The following is a 22,197-nucleotide window of genomic DNA, read 5'->3' as shown; positions in this document are numbered from 1 at the left end:
TTATGATGTGTGTCTGAAAAGTTATGTTAACTGTAAAGTCATAGATTGGAGCTGAAAAAACGTTTGGTTTCTCCCGTAACCCCTGGTTCTCTGATCACATAGTGAGGTAGAAACAGGAGCATCCTGAGCCTAAACTACCAACTCTATTTGATCAGCAACAAAAATATGGTGCCAATTCACCAGAAGCACAGAAAATAAACAGGGCTGTAGATAAATACATTTGTATGGACAGATCTTGTTTCTGGTTGTTATTTATTTTGGGGGGATTTTTTGTTGTTATCATTGATGTTACTGTTCTGATCTTTATTTAAAAAATGACATGCCTCTTAATTTTTTGCTGCTGTACTAAAAGACATTTGTGAAATTTTGTCATAACAATATATGAATTCTACAGAGTTACAGTGAAAAAAACATTTTTGTGAGGTCACAGTGACCTTTGACCACCAAATTCTAATAAGTTACTTCTTGGGTCCAAGAGGACGTTTTTGCCAAATTTGGAAAAAAATCCCCTCAAGATGTTCATGAGATATTGCAGATAGAAGATAGATGTAAGGTCACAACAACCTTGACCCTGACCACCAAAATCTACTTAGTTCATTGTTAAGTCCAGGTTGACGTTTGTGCGAAATTTGAGGAAATTTCCTTACGACGTTCTTAAGATATCATGTCACGTATCACAAGGATGGGACAGACAGACGGATGGACAACCCAAAAACATAATGCCTCCGGCCACGGCTATTGCCAGCGCGGAGGCCTATAAAAAAACATAAAAGGTAAAGTTAGGAAACGTCACCCCTTGTCATCCGCTGCCACCACACATAGACATAAACATAGATTCTAATCCTGTTGGTGCTCTTGTGCTACATGCATATATTTAAATTATATAATATGCATACATCTGGTGCAAAATTGCCCCCCTTATATGCAGATAAGCCTCTCTGCAAAAACTGTCAAATTCTCAAAGATAAGTTCACACACAATACAGGGAAATGATTAACACTCTCAGGGAGCTGGTAGCAACTGAAGCGCACTGTCAGTTGTTAAATCACAAATATGGTGTCTCTCTGTCATGGTAAAATATCTTGCCTGACATTTTGAGGAATGTCTCTGCATCTCATTGGTCCAGACCTGTAGCTCACTATCTGAAAAGTTTAGTTTTCTTTTGCTCTCTGTCATTGTTCTGCCTGCAGACAGCGACTGCAAGTGATGTGCAATTCATGGTACTATCAGCAGCCACAATCCAATTCTTTGTGAATTCACCTGTGTCTGTGCTGCTCAAAGCGGTGAAAACTGACTGAAAGATTCAACAGGAACATTTCCTTCTAGTCCAGTTCCTTATGTATTTTCATTCAAAATTTTTGGGTAGTTGATAAACTATTCATTTTTGAATCGTTAGAACATTAGGAATATGAAAACTAATGTTTCCATTTTTTTTTTCAAACTCTCTATGGTGGCCATTTTGGATTTTAAAAATGGTGAATGTTCAAACATTATTTGTTTTTTTTAATGTCAGGTTTCAAGCTGACATTAAAAGCTGCATTCAAGACATTCAAGCTGCAGGTGTTTACTTTTGGTGGCTAAACACACATTTTAATTATTAAGATATTCACATAAACAAGTACTTGAGTACGCATTAATTGAATTTGTTGGACGGAGGTCAAAAGTCAAGGTCCCTTTCATCTCATAAAACATGTTTTTGGCCATAACTCAGGAATTCATATGCTAACATTTCACACAAATGTCTAATAGGATAGAATTATGAAGTGATGAATACACTGATTCATCACTGTGTTTGTTGTGGAAGGTCAAAGGTCAAAGTCAGTGTGACCTCACAAAAATAAATACACTGATTATGATAAGACTTCACGCAAATGTCTAATAGGATAAAATGATCATGTGATGACATTTTATATCCAAACGATCAAAGGTCAACTTCACTGTGACATCATAATGTTCCTTATTAAACACAACAGAAGGGGAAATATTTGGTCAGATACTGAATTGGTGACTCTTATCTTGAAACTGTGCTGATTGTATACATCTACTGTGTGTGAAGCATCCATGTTTTCACAGACATGGATGGAAACTGTCAAAGAAACTTGACTGATGTGCGCAGGCATACAACCATACCAACATGGCGGTAATTATAATTTTAGTAGCTGCCTGTAAATTTATCAATCAATTCAATCAATTTTATTTATAAAGCCCAATATCACAAATCACAATTTGCCTCACAGGGCTTTACAGCATACGACATCCCTCTGTCCTTAGGACCCTCGCAGCGGATAAGGAAAAACTAGTAGCCATTTTGCAGAGGAATTCTTGCCTAGCCCCAAACTAGAGCTTGCACATGTAGTTCCCCCATCAATAAGCTCCTCTGTAGGAGGTAGCTTGTTACTATCTGCCTCATACTTGTCAAAATGTGCAGTCTCAGCTGTGGAATGTTTCTTATTGTGATTCCTTTTGAGTAATAGGAAGCACACACAAACCAAGTACAGCATTTCTGTTGTTCTTCTGTTCCTCTAAAATTATCTGAAAGCATCCTCAGAGCTTAGGTGATGTCAACCTCAGGTTTGAGGAAGATCTTGAACCATGCTGCGTTATGCCTAGTTAACAGTACATGACTTAAGCCCTGATTTGCCACTAATTCAAAATAATTTAAAAAATCAGTGTTGGCTCCATACTCACAAAATTGGTGCTCGAACGCTAACTGTTCAAAAATCTGTATTCCAGGTCCTTTATAATGCCCTGCTGTAATCTGTAGACTTGAGCGTAAACAGATTTTATTCTCCTCTATTGGACGTCTCCTCTATTTAGACCTGTTTGACTGACATCCACCTGACTATTCCCCAAGCTTTGCTGTACCTGTCAGGTTGCTACTAACTGCACTTTCATCATCCTTATTAGTGCATAGGCTGTGTCTGAAACCAACCCCTGCCTACGAGCATGCCACATTAACCAACCAATTTATGTATGAATTTACAAGTTGTGTCTCAACACTTACTGGTGATGATGCAAAATGTTGATGATTCATAACACCTGCTTGATGCTTTACTTGCAGTGCTATTGGTTCATCTCTTCTTATGCAGTGAGTTTTTAATCTGACAGCCTTATCTCACCATGACTAATCTTCCTTTACTAACTGACAAATCTCAGGGAGTTTACTTTTTTCCTAAATAGTGAAAAGCTCTGATTAATCGTCACGAAGCGAATGTACAATTTGATTTATCAGTCAATCAGTTATTGTAACCCACTGAGCTGAATCAGACAGATCCTGAAGAAGCATCTCTTGATATGATAATTGACACTGATGACAACTACATCATTAAATATGTTTAAGTTTAAAGAAGTTTAATTTAAAGTTTATTTACTTTATTAATCCCCCTGAGGAGGAATTCAATGTTTTCACTGTTTCACATAGGTCCGAAAGACACACACATGCACAAACAGGACCTATACATGCACTAAGTGGAGAGATGTCAGAGTGAGGGGGCTGCCTTGGTCAGGGGACGGGGACTCGAACAGGCGACCCTCCAGTTCCCAACCCAAGTCCCTATTGACTGAGCTACTGAGCTACTGTCATCTATATCATGTGATATAGCACCTCTGCTTTTATCTCTAAAGGTTCATGCTTCATAGAGTGTAAGTATTTCCTTAAACATCAGTGCAGGTCATCTGCCTGCGCCCACCGCAATTCACAGCAGGATGTCCTGACAATAGTTTAATGTACACTGTGGATGGGAGCTAGCTGACAATGCTCAATAAAGCCAGGCCGTGTTTATCTTCAAGAAAACAGAAAACAGAAACTAGAATTGCCTCTTTGCAGATGTATGCCTTCACCGGACAAGTTACAGTTCACACACAGTACACAGTGCCTCAAATATGGATGTTGCTGCAAAGAAGCTACAAATTCTAACACATGGATGCTTCACATACATTTTTAACCTTGGCAGCACAAAATATCTATACAATCAGCACAGTTTCAAGATTAGAGTCACAAATTCAGTATCTGAATAAATGTCTCTCCTTCTGTTCCTGAGATATCACATTGAATATTGGCCAGAAAAGTGTTTTTGCAGAATATTATGATGTCACAGTGAAGCTGACCTTTGGGATATACAATGTCATCACTTCATTGTTTTATCCTAATAGACATCTGGGAGACATTTTGTCATAGCCATGTATGTATTCTTGAGTTATGGCCAAAAATGTGTTCATGATGTCACAGTGACCTTGAACCACCAAACTCTAATCACTTCATCACTGGGTCCAAGTGGACATTTGTGCCAATTTTGAGAAAATTCCCTCCCTTCTTGAGATACTACAATTACGAGAATGGGAAAGATGTACGTATAGGTGAACAGACGCAAGGAGCACCATCATTACTACCCAGATAAGCTGCATATTTTAGAGTGTCCTTTTATTGTGATCATCTCAAGGCACACGTGTGTAGTAATGAATGATGCAGTTTAATCAGCACACACACACACACACACACACGCCTTTACTGATGAAACATACTGTAGAACAGAATAGCTGGAAGAATCAGGTTTCCCTGTCATGTCCACTTGTACTCACAGTAAGAGCAGCCATAGAGCTCCAGGCGCACTCCGATGCGTCCCTCCCTGCTCCAGTCCAGTGGGATGAAGCGGATGTAGCGAGCCAGGATGACGTGCTGCAGGTCATGGCGAACAGCACCTTCACTGTTCACGTTCCCCTCAAATGTCTGAAACACACAGAAACAAACATGCTGCAGTATTCTGGCAGGAGGGGCAACCCTGTCCTGACAACAATATTCTAACTAAAATAGGAGTCTGTCTGTCTGTCTTTTGATTTTGTAAGTAGTTCATTTGATTGACTTCACACTTGCCTGTAGCGAAAGTGCAGAGTGGAGTGTGAGCTCTTGAAATCTATGGGACATATTTATTATCCACACAGTGAGTTATTTAAACACACTGTAGTGTATTGAGAGGGGACCTTTATTAACTGTTACACCACCAAACGGCATGCTGGGTACAGCTTGCCCTCTGTCGCTCACTACAGTGCAGTCAAGAACAGATGAGGAAAGAGAGACAAGAAAGACTGAAGCAATTACACTGTAGCACACTCAAACATTTCAAGCAGCACTGAGGGAACTTTCAAAATGAATGCTTTTGTTCCTGAAAACAACTTGGTCCCAATTATACAGCTTTAAGCAAATGATGCTTATACTGTAGCACAGTGGTTCCCAAACCTTTTTTTCCTTTAGGGACCTTTGTTCTATTGCTGAGTACACTGACTGCTGACTAAGTGACATGTTTTATGGATATTTCATAATAAATTCAATGCATAATAATAATAATAATAATAATGATAAGAGTACAGAACAACTGATAAACTGTACAACTGATGCAAATAGTGAACACAGTAACCACAGGAAGCTTGTGTAAAATGGGCAATTTAAATGAATTTTGAGCAGATTATTTCCTGTGAATGTTACATTAGAGATTAGTTTCCCTAATATTCTAAAAACGTATTATATGGTTCTCTGTTTGTATTTTTTTTTTTTATAGGCTGGTTTTAAGACAAATTCAGTGTTTTCTTCTACCTGACGCTTGGCAATTGTTTTAGCTCTTTGATTAACTGTGTTCTTTTCTAATGTGGGATGAGGCTGTTCAGCAGAGAGTGAAGGCTCTGTGAATATAGCCTGTGTTCAGGTCACTGTGCCCTTATATCATCCTGTGAGATGTTTTTAAAGTTGATATCGCCTGTAAATAATAATAATGAACAAAGGCAGCTGTGGCTCAGGTGGTAGAATGGGTTATCTTCTAATCAGAAGGTTGGCAGTCAACTCCCAGTGGCTGTTCGATCAGTGTGTGATTGTGTATGAATGTGTAAAAACTGAGTAGCAGGTGGCACCTAGCACAGTAGCCTCAGCCACCCACCAGTGTATAAATGCATGTGTGAATGGGTGAATGTGACAAGTTATGTAAATAGTGTTGCAATGACTAGAAAAGCACTTTGCTATATTTAAATATATATATATATATATATATATATATATATATATATATATAAGAAATTAATACATACATCTTACACCCCTTAAAATCAAGAAGGAGTTGTGACCCACCCAGTGGGGGTAAACAGGCAAACACTCCAGGGGACTCATCCTAGGTTTGTGATGGCAGGTGTATTTCCCTCGACACAAGGAGGCACAGTGTTGTTGAGTGGTTGTAAATAAAACTGCAAGCAGTATTTTCTTTTCTTAAAATGTATTTTCATTATTAAATTAGTTTATTTCTCCCTGGCTAATTTTTTTTTTTACAAATAATGGTTTTGTCAAGAGTTGAAATATCCTTTATAAGTTTATTTTTATTATTATACCACTAATACCATCTCTGCATATATGATTGGTCATACAACAAATGTTTTATTTTTATTTGATCACTTTATTACTTAATTTTCAAAAAAAGGGAGAAAAAACAGAAAACTTTATAATTATGATGTGCTGTAGGACTTGCTCCAACTTTGTTCTCAATAAAAATCTAATAATACCAAAAATATATAAATTGTACATAGCCATATACTGTAGATGGGTTGGTATATAGTTTGAGAGCTGCACTGTATATGGTACTTTTCCCACATTGATCGGGGTTTTCTGCAATGGAATAGGCATGCGGTGGTTCCTTTCCCAGTAAACACCTGCAGGTGCATCCGCACGCATCAGAATAAAATACAAAAAAACCTCAAATTCAGATTATAGAAATCAGCCTTTAACTTTAGGCTGAGATTAATCCACACTGTAAGATTAAGTAAGTAAATATCTAATTAAGAGTTTCTATATAAGTGCTAAGCAGCTTACTGATCTCAGTTGTTTCAATCCAAATCTTTTAACTGACTCATCTCCAGCGATGATCCTTGCTAATTCTGATGTTTTGACTAAGCTGCACTAATTCCAGTAATATAAATGACAACTTTGTGCCATTTTTGACACATAACACATCAAATGTTTTCAAAGGGTTAAAAGGAATGTTTGGATGAGATAAGATGACATCACAAAACAAGACATAAGATTCTTCCTTACCCAGATGTTTCCATCCTGTAGATACGGCCTCCAGTTTTTCTGTGTGTCGCTGTAAAGTAGGCGATACTTGCTGGTCCAATCAGAGCTACTGTAGCGTCCCTGTGTCACTATGGCAACCACCTGCTTCCTAGAACCCAGGTCCACCTGTAACCACTGGTAACGATCTGTATCCAAGGGCGACCAGCCTCCAGCACCTAGTTTTGTGGGAGTTGTAGGGCACACAGGGTGAAAGATTGGAGGAAGGGAAAAGAAAGAAGAGCAGAAAAATGGATCAGAACATGTGAAACAAAATGAATATTATGTTTCATCATTATGATGTTTTCAGCCCCCCCCCCAAGCTTTGTTCTTCTCATCAGTATCTGAAGACATTTATGTGAGATTACCTCCCATTATAAAGGCATACCTTGTTTCCGATTGAGTTTGGCGTAACCAGCTCCATATGCTCGGGCATACACTGATGAACTGGTGAAGGAGCTGTAGGGGAGAGGAGTGGCCAGGCTGTCCTCACACTTCCCTGAAACAGAAAGATAAAAAGCAGACAGAGGTAAGCTCATCATCAGCAAATAAAGTCAGTCTGCAGAAGCCCACTGACTAAAGTGATCCCCAGAGCCCAGTTGTTCAAAAAACGTAATCTGGATCAGAATGATCTTGATTTCGAAATCCCATGTATTGCTGCCCAGGATCAACTAATCCATTTTACGTCTGAGCTGATTTTTCAAAGCAACATTGGATTGTATCACTCTGATCCAGACACAAAGATGACCAAATTCCGGTAATCAGTGCTCTACATAGAACTACATCACAATGTAGGCAGCCTGCTGACAAACATGCTGCAATTACCACTACTACCATTCTTACTATCATAGGTGGCGCTAAAGAAAACCAAACAGATTATAACTTCAATATTTTTTATTTGATATTGCTGCTATTTGATTATTTTATGGGGACAACATCCTTTTTTTTGTTGATCTTAAGTATAATGACAGGCTCAGTAATTAGCCTAATGTATACTTAACTACTTTATCAAAGTAACTGTTTATCATCTGTGTATCATCTGCATAACAATGGAAATTTATAGAGTGATTTCTAATGATGTTACCTAAAGGAAGCATATATAGAGCAAATAGGATTGGTCCGAGCACAGAACCTTGCGGAACTCCAAAACAAACTTTGGTACGTAAGGATGATTCATTATGAACGTCAATAAACTGAAAACGATCAGATAAATAAGATTTAAACCATATTAGTGCAGAATCTTTTAGGCCAATTAAGTGATCCAGTCTCTGCAGTAGAATTTGATGGTCAATAGTGTCAAACGCCGCACTAAGATCTAATAAAACAAGTACAGAGACAAGTCCTTTGTCTGAAGCAATCAGAAGGTCATTTGTAATTGTCACCCAATCTAACTAAAATATTCTGAACAACACATACTTAAGGTTTGATCCAGATCAAAACCAAGATTGGATTACAGGATTTAGTCTGATTTAATCTGGTTGGATTTCATTTATCAGACAGGATCAAATCCAGAAAATGGAATTCTGAAATCAGATTAGATCTGGATCAAACCTTCAGTTTGTGTTGTTCAAAACTACATAGAAGGATTGGGATACCTGCAATCCAAAAAAAATTCAAGATAATCCTGATCCCAGGATGGAGTCAGGGTGGATTTAAGGAACAAAATGTAATAAAACTTTTAAATTGGTCAAATGTACATACATTTATTAATACTTTGCACTTGATTTGTAGTTAGTAGCAGTTAGTAGCAGACACTGGGCTATACATTAAGTCTTTAAGTACAATATACAGTAAAGAAAATACAGGATACAGAAAAATTGATTAACTGATCCTGTATTATTAAAACGTGGGATTTTAAAATCTCTGTCACTCTGAATCCAGATTACATTTTGTGAACAACTATGCCCTGACTTTTCCTCTAGCACCACCAGCAGGGCAATGTTTTAAATAGTCCAATACTTTGGTTTAATAAATTAACATATATGAGCAAAAACTAAATATTCCTCAGTTTACCACACCTACAAAACCTCAGCATGTTAGCCAAGTTAGTCAGTGAGCAGGTACAGCCTCACAGAGCCGCTCACATAGCTGTAGACTCTTAGCTTTGTTATATCAACTTCATCGTTACTCTTTCATCAGGCCTGTCACTGTGACATAAGTCAGTGCCATCCAGTATGGCCTGAAGGAAAAATGCCACTTCTACGGTTGAGGTTTGGTTACATTTAGGCAATTAAATCTATTTGTTGAAGGTTAAGGAAAGAGTGTGGTTCAGGGATGTCAACTACCGCTCACCACCCTCACTGACTGTGTCACTCACGTAATTGACACTTTCTCATGCTCTCACGCCACACTTACATTTTCACATGCAGTGGAAAAACAAAAGTATGACTGATGATGCTGCAGTGTGAAAAGACATTGACACAGCTCACAGATGACAAATATTCCAGCAAAAATAAACAAACAAACAAAACATGTTTTAGAAATGCTGTATGATTAACTAACAAACTAAAATAAACTATTGCATTTTGTTTTGCAAATACAGAACATACCTGTCAGAAGAATACATGACATTTTTCTGATACATCATGTTTCATAAACAAACATATTACAAGTACAAAAAATATATTCTACAAAGACTAAAAAATATCACGTGACTCTAGCTGGGGTGTGTCCAGTGTGCGCGCCGAGTTAAAAAACACATGCCGCTGTGAAGCAACAGTCTCTAGTTAGGAACTAACCCTGTAGTACACAGCACACAGATACCCTGAGCAGAAGAACAAGCCTCTGCACAGCTACAGACTCTCATTAGCATCTAACAGCAGCTATGTTAGCACAAAGCATGCTACCAGAGCCAGCCCAAGGCATAAGCGAACTAAGCACCTGCTTAGAGCCCCATGACCACTAGGGGGCCCCCAAGAGCAATTAACTTAAAAAAGAAAAAAGAAAAAATTAATTATTTTTTTTCCATGTGTAAGTGATGATGATTCATATATTATCAAATGTACGTTGTTGTACAAAAAGACAATATTATGTTAAGACTGTAGTTTCCTACTGCCTTCCTGCTCTAAATGTCAGAGCTCCGCTATTAAGGTGTGCATTCAGCCGTGCAGTGCGCACTACGCAATGATAATGTCGCAATAAAGGACATACCCTTCAGGGGCAGAAAAAAGAAAAAGGAAGAAAGAGGAAGAGGAGAAAAAAACGACAAGATAAAGGCATGTTTGCATGTCTTGGTAACGTTTGGTGTCAAGGAGATTTTGAAAAGTTTTTTCAGATTAGGAAACTCCCTAATTATTGTTGATATTTTGTTCCAACTATGTTATCCTATAATAGTAAATTAGCTAGCAAATGTTAGTTCAAAACTAGAGAAATTTCTAACTGGTAGGTTAGATAGCTTACTATTCAAGCTAACGTTTAATAGCCTAAGTTACTTTGAATAAGTTGATTCTCGGTGTATATATTCTGGGTCGCTTTTTGGCATCAAAACAACGTTTTTGATAATGTTTGATAGCAAATGTTTAATAACAACTAACATTAATTACAGATGCGGTGACGTTTGCTAGCAATATGTTTTTGCATTAATGAATTAACTTAGTTAACTTACAGTTTGAGATATGTTGTTTGCTACAGAGCATAGTAATTTATGTGAGTAAACATATTCCTTTTACATCAGCTCCCTATTATGCTCATACGTTAAATGAAACTTCCCCAGGAGCACTGTTAAAGTATTTTGGAGGAGGCACTGATTCAGCCCAAGGGCAGTCCACCTCCTCAGGCTCAGCCAAGGCTAATGAATCAGGTGCGGGAAAAACTGTCACCATATGTATTTAATTTCTAGTCAAATTATCTCATTAAGATATACTAACATAAGATATAATCATATGACAAGGGACATGTTTTTCATCTTAGGTCCATCTCCATCCTCTGCCCCATCCACTGTGCCCACTATCCCCTCTGTGTCTGCTGCAACCTCAGCTCTACCTGGTAAGTTAACAACAAAACAGCCTTTGTAATTGCTCAGTGTACAGCAGAACATTCTGAGATGAATACTTTTTAATATAAGAGATAATCAAATGAAAAGGGACATGTTTTTAGACAAATGCATGTTATTTCAAAACTTCTCAAGCAATTTTCAGTTGTTCCACTTGCAGATTGTTTTTTTATTACAAGCTATAACTGTACTATTCCATCTACCTTTCCGATCTTTTGAAAAAATGTGTTTCATCACGGTCACTGAGATTGGCGACCAGATCACTTCTTGCTGTCCCAAGAACAAGGTTAGCGCAGAGGGGAGACAGAGCCTTTGCAATTGTGGCCCCCAAACTCTGGAATGAGCTGCCCCTCCAGGTTAGACTGGCAGATACCCTCCCTGTTTTTAAATCTCATTTAAAAATCCACCTGTTTTCTTCGGCCTTCTCTGCCCCTGTATGAGAGTTGGCAGCCTTTTGTTGTCTTATTTTGTGTTTTCTTTTCTTGTGTTTTATTTATTGACTTTTGTATATTATATTTGATGTACAGCACTTTGGTCAGCGCTGTTGTTTTTAAATGTGCTGTATAAATAAATTTGTATTGTATTGTATTGTATTGTACTATTTTACTTAGAAAATAAGCAGCATAATTTTCAAGTGTAATATGACATCTAACATGATTAGCTTTTGTTGCTGTTTTTTATCTTAGCTCCATCTGCATCCTTTGCTCCATCCACTGTGCCCACTGTCCCCTCTGTGTTGCAGTTTATTTAAAACAAAAAATAATAAAGCAGATTGTGTTTACAGTAAATAGTTGGTTTATTCTGTTACTTTTAGTTGACCTAGATGACATTCGGTATCCCACTTAGTACTATATCACGTTGAATATTAAGTGTAAATCAACCCCAGGCTGCTCTTGTAGCTGAATTTGCTACCATTTCAGATTAAAAACCATAAATGGGTGAAACATGCCAGGCTGCTCTTTGAGGTTTTATGTATTGAGTCTCTGTATGGCCAGTAGGGGGAGTTGCTGACTTTGCCAAATATTAATTGAAAGATTTTTCAGCAAGTTTGCAAATCTGGTGTCTGCTTCCATGGCCTTAAAGGGAAATTTCGGTTTAATTCAACCTGTCTCCTATCGTCCAAAATTTGTTTCAAGTGACTAGTGACATAAAAATAATAGTTAGCATATTAGTCGTTAGCCTAGATACAGCCGGAGCGCATAGCAGTGTCAGACCTGTTAAAACATAAGTGAAAGGGCATACTAAATGTCAGAGAACATATAGAAAACGACATGTAAACGTGTTGTCTTACCTTACCAGTGTGGTGCCATGTTTGTTTACCATTTAGCTCTGCTTTCCAAAGCGCAGCCGAAATATCGTGAGAACAAGCAGTGATCTCATACCATGCCTGAAATCTCGCGAGAACAAGCAGCAACAGCTGGAAGGCAGAACCGGACAGTAGCCTGAAAAGTTCATTCATTTATTTTATTAAAGATTTATAGAATAATGGCTGACTTTTTGGAATTTGATTTTGCAGAGTTTGATGGCCGCCCTTATTTATTTGAGCCAGAATACACTGACGAAGAGCTTCGTGAAATTGAAGAACGGAGGAGCAGAGAGACGCAACAGGTAGAGGACGAGAAAGGAGGAATGGCTGCTGCAAGGCTGCGTAGCTCTGGAGATTGGTGGTGTACCTGTGAATGCTGTGCACCAATCCCCACAGAAGAGGAATGCCTCTGTTGCAAGGAATGGGACTGGTTGCAGCCTTATTTTCAAGGTCTGGATGTGACCGAGGACGAGACATCTCCACCTGGAGTAGTATCCAGCTGGGCTTTATCTAGAGCTCGCGAGATTTTAGGCATGGTATGAGATCGCTGCTTGTTCTCGCAATATTTCGGCCGCGCTTTGGAAAGCAGAGCTAAATGGTAAACAAACATGGCAGCACACCGGTAAGATAAGACAACATGTTTACATGTCATTTTCTATATGTTTTCTGACATTTATCCTAACGATATGAGGCGGTCTTTGTGGAAAAAAGCTTGTTTAGTGGACTAACTTTGCACTTGAAGTATGCCCGTTCACTTACGTTTTAACAGGTCTGACGCTACTACGCGCCCTGGCTGTGTCTAGGCTAACGACTAATATGCTAACTATTATTTTTATGTCACTAGTCACTTGAAACAAATTTTGGACGATAGGAGACAGGTTGAAATAAACCGAAATTTCCCTTTAAGGCCATGGAAGCAGACACCAGATTTGCAAACTTGCTGAAAAATCTTTCAATTAATATTTGGCAAAGTCAGCAACTCCCCCTACTGGCCATACAGAGACTCAATACATAAAACCTCAAAGAGCAGCCTGGCATGTTTCACCCATTTATGGTTTTCAATCTGAAATGGTAGCAAATTCAGCTACAAGAGCAGCCTGGGGTTGATTTACACTTAATATTCAACGTGATATAGTACTAAGTGGGATACCGAATGTCATCTAGGCCAATTAAAAGTAACAAAATAAACCAACTATTTACTGTAAACACAATCTGCTTTATTATTTTATTTTTATTCTTATGTGACTATTTGCCTTATCCTTGAAGAGCACCTGATTTTTTTTTACAATTACCTAATTTAAAGTGGCCTTTCATTCGTAGTACTATAAAGAGTATGTGTACTTCAAGCTGTGGGTGAAAGTGTAGAATGATTTGGATGTGAAACTCAAGCAAAGCAGAAACATTACTCAGTTCTAGAGGATGATGAAAAAAGTTATTTTCCAGAAGTATAAAAATGAGGAAGGGCTGTGATGACGGTTAAGTTTTAGTTACTGACACAATGTTATATAGAGAGATTGTGACTGATTACACAGGGCCCCAATAAAAATGAAAAGTATGGGGGTTTTTTTGCAATTTTTATTTTTAAATATAAGTGCAATAACTAAATCAAAATTGGCTGAATGCGTCAGTTGAAAGACAGAACTTTGTATTAAAAAATGGAGGCTCTCCGAGGCCACTCTCACCCCTCAGGCTCAAAATGGTTTGGTCTGCCCCTGCACTAGGATTTGTCTCTAAACTCAACTAGAGCCGCGTGAGTGACTGCTTATGCTTCTCACATCTTTTCCCAAAAGAGGGAAATCAGGGTTCCCAAAAAGAAAAGAAAAAGAAAGAAAGAAACCTTTTTTTAATTTGTAAAAAAAGAAAATTCAAAAAGGTGCATGAGAGAGGCATGGATCAAGACAAGAAGGGAGGGGGCCCACAGAGACTGCTTTTACATAGGGCCCATAATGGTGCTTAACCCCCAGTACTCAAAACAGCAATGTGTATTTTTTACAAAGGCCAAAATCTACAGAATTCCCTACCACAAAGATTATTCTAACACTTCTGAACTTCTGCTTGTTTCTAGTATCATTTCACTGCAACTAATCAATTATGTGTATTGTTAATTGTTAAGCTGATAAAGGCTTATACCATAAAAGTCTTGAAATTCCCTTTAACACCACTTCAATAATAAATAGAAAAACACAATTTTTCTGATTTGGTTTTGATGAGGGCTGATCAGCAGTTTGGTCATAAACAGAAAAAAAAATGTTTGTTTTTTTTGTTTTGTTTCTATTACCTTGTAATTGTCCATATTCTTAGCATAAGGCTGTGTGTGTGTGTGTGTCTGTCTTTGTTCTCGACACGTTGATCAAAATTGATATGAGATGGAGTTTTGGGCGGGGGAGGGTCACAGCTCTGTTGTACGTGTGTGTGTGTGTGTGTGTGTGTGTGTGTGTGTGTGTGTGTGTGTGTGTGTGTGCGCGCGCGCGTGACAGGTGCGGGGTATGGTAATGAGCCTCCTCATATGCATTACAAAACAACAAGCCAGGCACGTATAAAGCAGTTTAAAAAGGAGCAATAAAGAGATTGCTCAACAGAACCTAGAAAGTAACCTCAACACACAGCTCATCTCTCTGAGGAAAATACTTCTTATTTGGAAGGCCAGGTTACATTTAATGATGTTTTTGAACATCCATTGACAATGTTTTTGATCATTTATTCCTGTTATATCCAAATCTTCATCAATTGAGGTGATATGGATTTTGTAATATTTGGTCTTTTACTTCATTAATCATTAAATTCAAAAATATAAGTTAGAACAGGCAGGCTGATGCAAGAGTTTAATGTGTACTTGTTTGCAAATTTTACAGGTCAAGACTGTAAGTGAAGCAACAATTGTGAGTGACTGCAATACACAGGTCACAAAGATGATAAGTGAGAAAAATGTGTCACTATTAAAATCATTTGTGACTGATTCAAGCTGACCATAGCCCTTTGTGCTCCATGATGGAGCAAACTACAGACTGTTAACAGCAACCATTCTGATCTACAGGAGGTGATAATGGGTGAAATATTCCCTTCATTTCTTTACTGTGGCCTCCTGTCCATAAATCAGACATGATATGAGATTTCAACGACCATTTTAAGGTCTAGTGTGTAGGATTCAGAGGCATCCAGCTGCCAAGGCTGCAGATAATAACCAACTGAAACTTCCGTGTGCCAAGCATGTTGGAGAACTACAGTGGCTGATGCAAAAAAGTGAGTAGCCCAATCTAGAGCAAATGTTTGGTTTGTCTATATTGGGCTACTGTAAAAACATGGCTGTGCAACCTTGGAAAAGGGCCTACTCGCTATCTAGATATTAACTAGTGTTGGGGGAAAAATTGATACAGCATAGTATCGCGATATTTTTGTGTGGCAGTGTCTTCTTGTCACACAGTGCCAAGTATGGATTTTTTTTGGATGATTATAAAAATTATTAATATCAAAAATACAGATTAAATTTACAGCCTACTAGAATAATATAATCAATTACTTTTTCAATCCCATAGATGCATTTTGCTGCTGCAAAAAATGGCTAAAGTGAAATGAATAGACTGAAAACTATATCTTATTAGATAAAACAGATGATGACAAAGTTTTAATTTGAGGACATAATTTACAGTTGAAAAAGATAATTAAAAAAAACACAACATATCACAACATATTTAAAATTGCAATAATATTGTATCGTGACTTAAGTATCATAATAACATTGTATCATTTACCCTCTGGTGATTCCCACCCCTCATATACACGGCTCATTGTAAGGTAACAGAAACACAACAATTCTTATTTTCAGGTGACCATACAGTAAAGAAAATTTATTTATTATATTATATTCCATTTCTGGCAATATTACCCCCTAAATCCTACACACTGGACCTTAAAGTCATTACTGAGGTTAAATATTAGTTCTTGTAAGGGACACACAACATTGGATTTTTTCTAGCGGATATGCCAATATGTAACAACTCATTTGGCCAACAATCGAAACCAATATCGATAAAGCCACTTTTTTCCCTACCTAATTTTAGTGATCATCAAGTCTCTTCTGTAGAGGAATCATTATTATATTATACATGCATGAAACAGAATGCTTCAATGTATGTAATATTTATTCATTGTGCAAAATAAGAAAAAGCATGTAGGCCGATTCCCATATTTCTTAAAAAGCCAATATCAGCCGATACCAAGGAATCGTCAATATTAATTGTCATCGATGAGGGGAGAGTCAGGTGTTTCCCATCAAGCCATGAAGTTTTGCAGTTGGTGGAAAGCAACTGATAGCCACTACCTGGATCCAAAAACGTTCGCCTCCTTGACCTTGTGAGGTTATCCTTGCTTACGTTTGCACGACATCAGAGCAAGTTGAGATCAAATCGAAGAGAAATTTAACTAACATACATTGTGCAGCGATTGATAGCGATCGATTCTACACAGACAATGTTCTGAGCAAAAATGAAAATGATAGCTCCCTCGCTACACATTGGTTCATGCAAAATAAAGTAAAACAACCCCCAGCTAAGCACTAATCAGCCAACATGAACACAATGTCAAGTTAAATGAATAAACTGAAACAATTTCGCAATTTAGTGTGATTATCAGGCTACTTTGCGTTGCTGTATATGGTAATAGTACAGTTTCAAGTCTACTCTCATTTACTGGTAGCCTAATCTCAACTTGGTTAGGTTACTATTTTAGTGACAACTGAAAGGCATGTGCAAAAATAGTCTCTTACGCAACCACTGCCAGTAACCATACTACACTGTGAAACATTCAAATAAGCTCACAAACTTCAACATGATCACATTTCACTGTAGTACACATATCTGAAATGGGAGCCCTCCCTATTAACAGGCTGACTGTGCCTGGCTGATAGGCCTTTCCCACCAACACTGAAAAGTGCTGTGAAAGTTTCCACATCTAATTGAACTGAATCGTTGGGAGCATATGAACCAAAGACAAATTGGTTTAGAACCTGAAAAGTTGGGTCTCAGCTGGAACTAAAAAATTAATAGCAGGTTTCCCTTGACCTGAAGGCAACCATAGACAAGTCAAGTGAAAAATTGTCAGACAAAAAAAAAGCGTGTAGCGGTCTCATTAATAGCTGGTTCATGCTTGTTTTCTTGGGTAAAAAGAAATATCTGTAATTACTAGGGGTGGGGAAAAAATACAAAATAGTATCACAATATTTTTGTGTGGCAATATCATATCATAACACAATGCCAAGTATAATTTTTTTTATTATAGCAATAATCAGTATGAAAAATACAGATCAAACTTTAGGGAGCCCACTAGAATTATATAATCACTTGTTTTTTTCAGTCCACTAAATACATTTTGCTGCTGCAAAAAAATGGCTGAAGTGCAATGAACAGACTGAAAACTTTACCTTTTTAGATACAACAGATGTTGACAAAGTTTTCTTTGGGGGATATCATTTACAGTTGAAAAATGGTAACAAATCGCAATATGTTATATATTTTATCACAATACTAAGCATATCTCAACATATTTAAAATTGCAATAATATTGTATCATGACTTAAGTATCGTGATAATACCGTGTTTCCCATCCTAGTAAGAACAAAAGTTCAAAGGTAATCAATGAAATCTGACGTTTTGCTACTACTTATTATTTCTGTTGTGCATTGTGCAATACCCTCTGCTGATGACATACATCTTTGGTTACAATGGTTCTGGTCAAAACTGGCGGAAACACGGGCTGGTTCGCTCAATAGCACCAAGGTTCCCAGAATCCTGAACAGAATCAGTTCAAGAACCAGAGCTAATTTGGTGGAAGGGGTATGAGTTACTGACTGACTGACTAATCTGAGTTTAGAAATATCTGAACTGCACCACATGTGTCGGCAACAGGTCTGATAAAGACTAACAATGGTTAATACACCTAGAGATTCAAGGGACAGTCAGGGCAACTCCACTATGGCTTTGCTCCCCTCTTATATCACTTTTATGATCATTTGCGTCTCAGTTATAACATGATATTTCTTAACACTCAGAAAAAGGCAGCATCAGTCAGAAAGTATAGAGAGTGACAGCAATCCAATCCAGTTGATATTCTAATCAGCATGTTATGCCACACCATCTGTTTTACTGCAAATGGCATCACCCAATGTCCTGATAATGTTCTGTTTCAGTAGTGAGGATATGTCATCTGGATCCTGTGTAAAAGAGGATCTAGTCAGAGTTGAAGTTTTCAGTTTCTAACAATGTTCCTCATAATGTTTCCACCTGTTGTCTTTCCTAGTCTACAGACACCACTCTGATGCCACCATCCACGGACCTTAAGCTTTACGCCATTTCAAAAACAATTCTAGTCGTAATGTGAGAAACTTCTTCATGCATACCTGGCAACAACACAACGTAAAGTCTGTTTTTTTCCACAGTAATACCTCTCGGGGAAAAGTTAAAAAAAAAAGTTGTTTTTTTTTTAAATAGTTGTTTGCTGAATAGACACATTGATCGGGAGAATTACATGTCAGACTGTGCTATATGTTTCCCATTTTAATGGTTGTTCAGCACCTGAAGAACTGACCATCTGGTCTGTGAAGAGACTAAATGAGAGCTGCAGAGAAGTGAAGAGTTTCTTATAACAAAAGCCATCTGTGAAATTGAGGCTATTGGCAAAATAGATAAAAGGAGACAGCATGGAAAACAGCTACTTCTAACTAATTGTTAAATGAACATTTGAGGATTCTTTCCAAAAGCATACGCATAATCACATTCTAGGATGCTAAACTCTATAAAAGTGCAAACTCTATACTGTTACAAGTCATTTTAAAGATTAACTGGTAGAGGTTATTTTACTATTCTGCTCTCAGTCCACAACAGAGTCATGGGTATAAGAGGCAGCATCATGTTGAAAGTCTGTTTCAGGATACAGGTTAGGGGGAGAAGGTAAGAGAAAAGAGGGAAGTGGGGATCTGCGATTTTAAACTTATTGCAATATGCTATGAGTATTGTGATAAGATATATTGCAATATTTTGCAATTTAGTACCTTTTTTCAACTGCTCATTATGTCCCCAAAGGAAAACTTTGTCAAAATCTGTTTTATCTAATAAGATGAAGTTTGTAGTTTTCAGCAATATGTATCTAGTAAACTGAAAAACAACTTATTATATTATCATGATAGGCTACAAAAAGTTTAATTTGTATTTATAATATTAATAATTTATATAATTTAAAAAATCAATACTTGGGATTAGTGTAAGATACACTTAAATATTGTGATACTATGCAGTACCAATTTTAACTAATAATGAAGACCTGCAACCGATGCACCTTGATAAGTAGTAAGCACCTCTCACACACTAGGGATGCATGATAGCACTGGCATGTCATCAGTATCGGCCAATACTGGCTTTAAAATCAAATATCGGAATTGGCCAACATGCTGATAATATTCACAAGTTATCAGTATTGGCCAAAATCAACTTTAAAATGAACTATCAGAATCAGCAAACACGCATTTTCTTATTTGCACAATGAATGAATATTCAAAAGGGGATATATCAATATCGGTATCGGTTATCAGCCAAATAAGTTGTTATATATCGGCATATTGGAAATCAGCAAAAAATCCAATATCGTCCATCCCTACTTTGTACACAGAGATTGCATTCTGGGGCCACTATGACATCCTTTCTTTATGCTGCCGCTGCACAGAACCAAACAACGGCAGCATCATGCCGGTCCAGTGTGTGATCTTAGACAGCATGCCAGCATCCAGCAGGCAAGAGAGGTGTGACAGGCATGACACAACAGCATTAGCCTCAAGTGTGACATATAACATACGCATCAGCAGTGCTTTAAACAATGACATTAACATGACAATAACAATCATTTACCATCCCTGTTATATGGTGGCTGATCTCATCCTCTGCTCAGAAGGTAAGGAGACCCCATACCTCAAGCAGCAACTGGGATCCCCACAGCCACACAGCCACATGCCGGTCACAGTCCACTGAAGGAAGGATAGACATGTTGTCCAGGTCCGCTGTTTGAAATGGAGTCACTGGACGTTTAGGAGGTGTACCATCCACCAGCATTGGGTGCTCTCTCCTCAGCTCAGCATCAACTCTGCTCTGTGCAACACTGTTTTTTTCCTAATGGGACTTTTTGACTGAAAGTTGGTGCTTCCCAGTGTATCGACCTATTAGAGGCTGATGCTGGTGGACAGTGCAAACTTTCAGCATGTTCTAAAACTGCATTTCAGATGGTGGACCGCAGTAACATGTCTATCCTTCCTATGGTAGGCTGTAGCCGAGCAAGCAAATGAAAGGGACAGTCAGTGTGTTGTGTGATTTCTGTCAATGGCATTTGGTCTAATTCACCATGTTGACTGCAGCCGTTCACCGCACATAGACTACAAATTCTATTGTGAAAATAAACCACACATTAACTAAGGAGGAGAGCAACTCACAGAGATATAACTGAGGCTATGATGCTCCAATTATGGTATAATACAAGCTGAGTTGACTAGCTGGCTTACTTTGCTGTTTATGGTGTTCATGACAGTGAACCTGCGCGAGCTTGGAGGATGACATATGAATTACAGATACAGTCATAAGTCATCCTCCTGTTTTAGCAACAACCTTCTGTTTTTAACTTTGAGCATAAAATTAAGTTATTTGTCTGAAAATATTCGGCAAACAGTGTAACAGTGTGGCCAAACAATATTGCCACGACATGACTCAGTTAAATATATAATATCATAAAAATGCCATAATACACTGGAAAGGGGCTTTAAGTATATTTAATAGCAAATACAGTGGAAATTAGAGATCAACACCTCTCGAGTTGTACAGATTTGTCTCTGTTTTTTTTTTTTATAGGTTTTTTAGGTTTATAATACCTTATTATCACCACAGTAAAATGTACTGAAATGACTTTAAATGTGGCTCAAAAGGGCAGCTTATATTTTGGCCAGTAAAAAATATGCTTGGTCAGTGGATTTTTTCATCTACCAGCCCAGTTGGCCGGTGAATCAATATACATATAGCATACATGACAAAATGAAATAAAATAAATTTCCCAATGTGGGATCAATAAACCCAACCCTAAATAACTGCGATGACATCATGTGGGGGTAATTTTTTCAGTGGTGAGACTATTGCCTCACAGCAAGAGGGTTCCTGGTTCAAACTCAGGGTAGGGGAGCCCTTCTGTGCGGAGTTTGCATGTTCTCCCCGTGTCAGCGTGGGTTTTCTGCGGGTACTCCGGCTTCAGACATGCAGGTTGGGACTAGGTTAATTGGTGACTCTAAATTGTCCGTAGGTGTGAATGTGAGTGTGAATGGTTGTCTGTCTCTATGTGTCAGCCCTGTGATAGTCTGGGGTCCTGTCCAGGGTGTACCCCATCTCTCGCCCAATGTCAGCTGGTATAGGCTCCAGCACACCCATGACCCCCATGGGGATAAGCAGTTACAGGAAAAAGGTGAATGAATAAATATAAAAAAGCTCCCTCCAAAACCTAATAAGATATTGTGGTTGATTTTTACAGGCTGAGAATAACTAACAATGATGAGTAAACTGACCCTAATATTCAATAAATGAATGCCCCTTTAATATAATTTTGTTGCAAAACATAATTTATTCAAACCGCCTATTTAAATTAGCATTATAAAGCAGTATGTAGATGATTAACAGATAGTTTATAACACAGTATAAGATAGGCTAGTTATATGCAGATTAGGGATAGACCGATATGGATTTTTTAGGGCCGATGCCAATACCGATTTTTTTCCATCACCCTTAGCCGATGACAGATTATGGA

At 37.9% G+C, this 22,197-nt stretch overlaps 1 protein-coding gene across 1 annotated transcript in view; it reads right to left on the bottom strand.

The window, feature by feature from the left end:
- Positions 1–22,197, bottom strand: part of cntnap2b (contactin associated protein 2b) — a 58,868-nt gene that overhangs the window by 33,399 nt on the left and 3,272 nt on the right. Inside the window, exons 2-4 of the mRNA XM_049599369.1 lie at positions 7,470–7,580; positions 7,067–7,260; positions 4,579–4,726 (exon numbers count right to left, since the gene is read on the bottom strand). Of these exons, the coding sequence (XP_049455326.1) occupies positions 4,579–4,726; positions 7,067–7,260; positions 7,470–7,580 (453 nt within the window). The remainder of the gene's footprint in view (positions 1–4,578; positions 4,727–7,066; positions 7,261–7,469; positions 7,581–22,197) is intronic.

Source organism: Epinephelus fuscoguttatus, linkage group LG15, assembly GCF_011397635.1.
Source record: "Epinephelus fuscoguttatus linkage group LG15, E.fuscoguttatus.final_Chr_v1".
Taxonomy (NCBI): domain Eukaryota; kingdom Metazoa; phylum Chordata; class Actinopteri; order Perciformes; family Serranidae; genus Epinephelus; species Epinephelus fuscoguttatus.
Note: the sequence above shows the minus strand (reverse complement) of the source record. Positions and strands in the feature narration are given on the sequence as shown.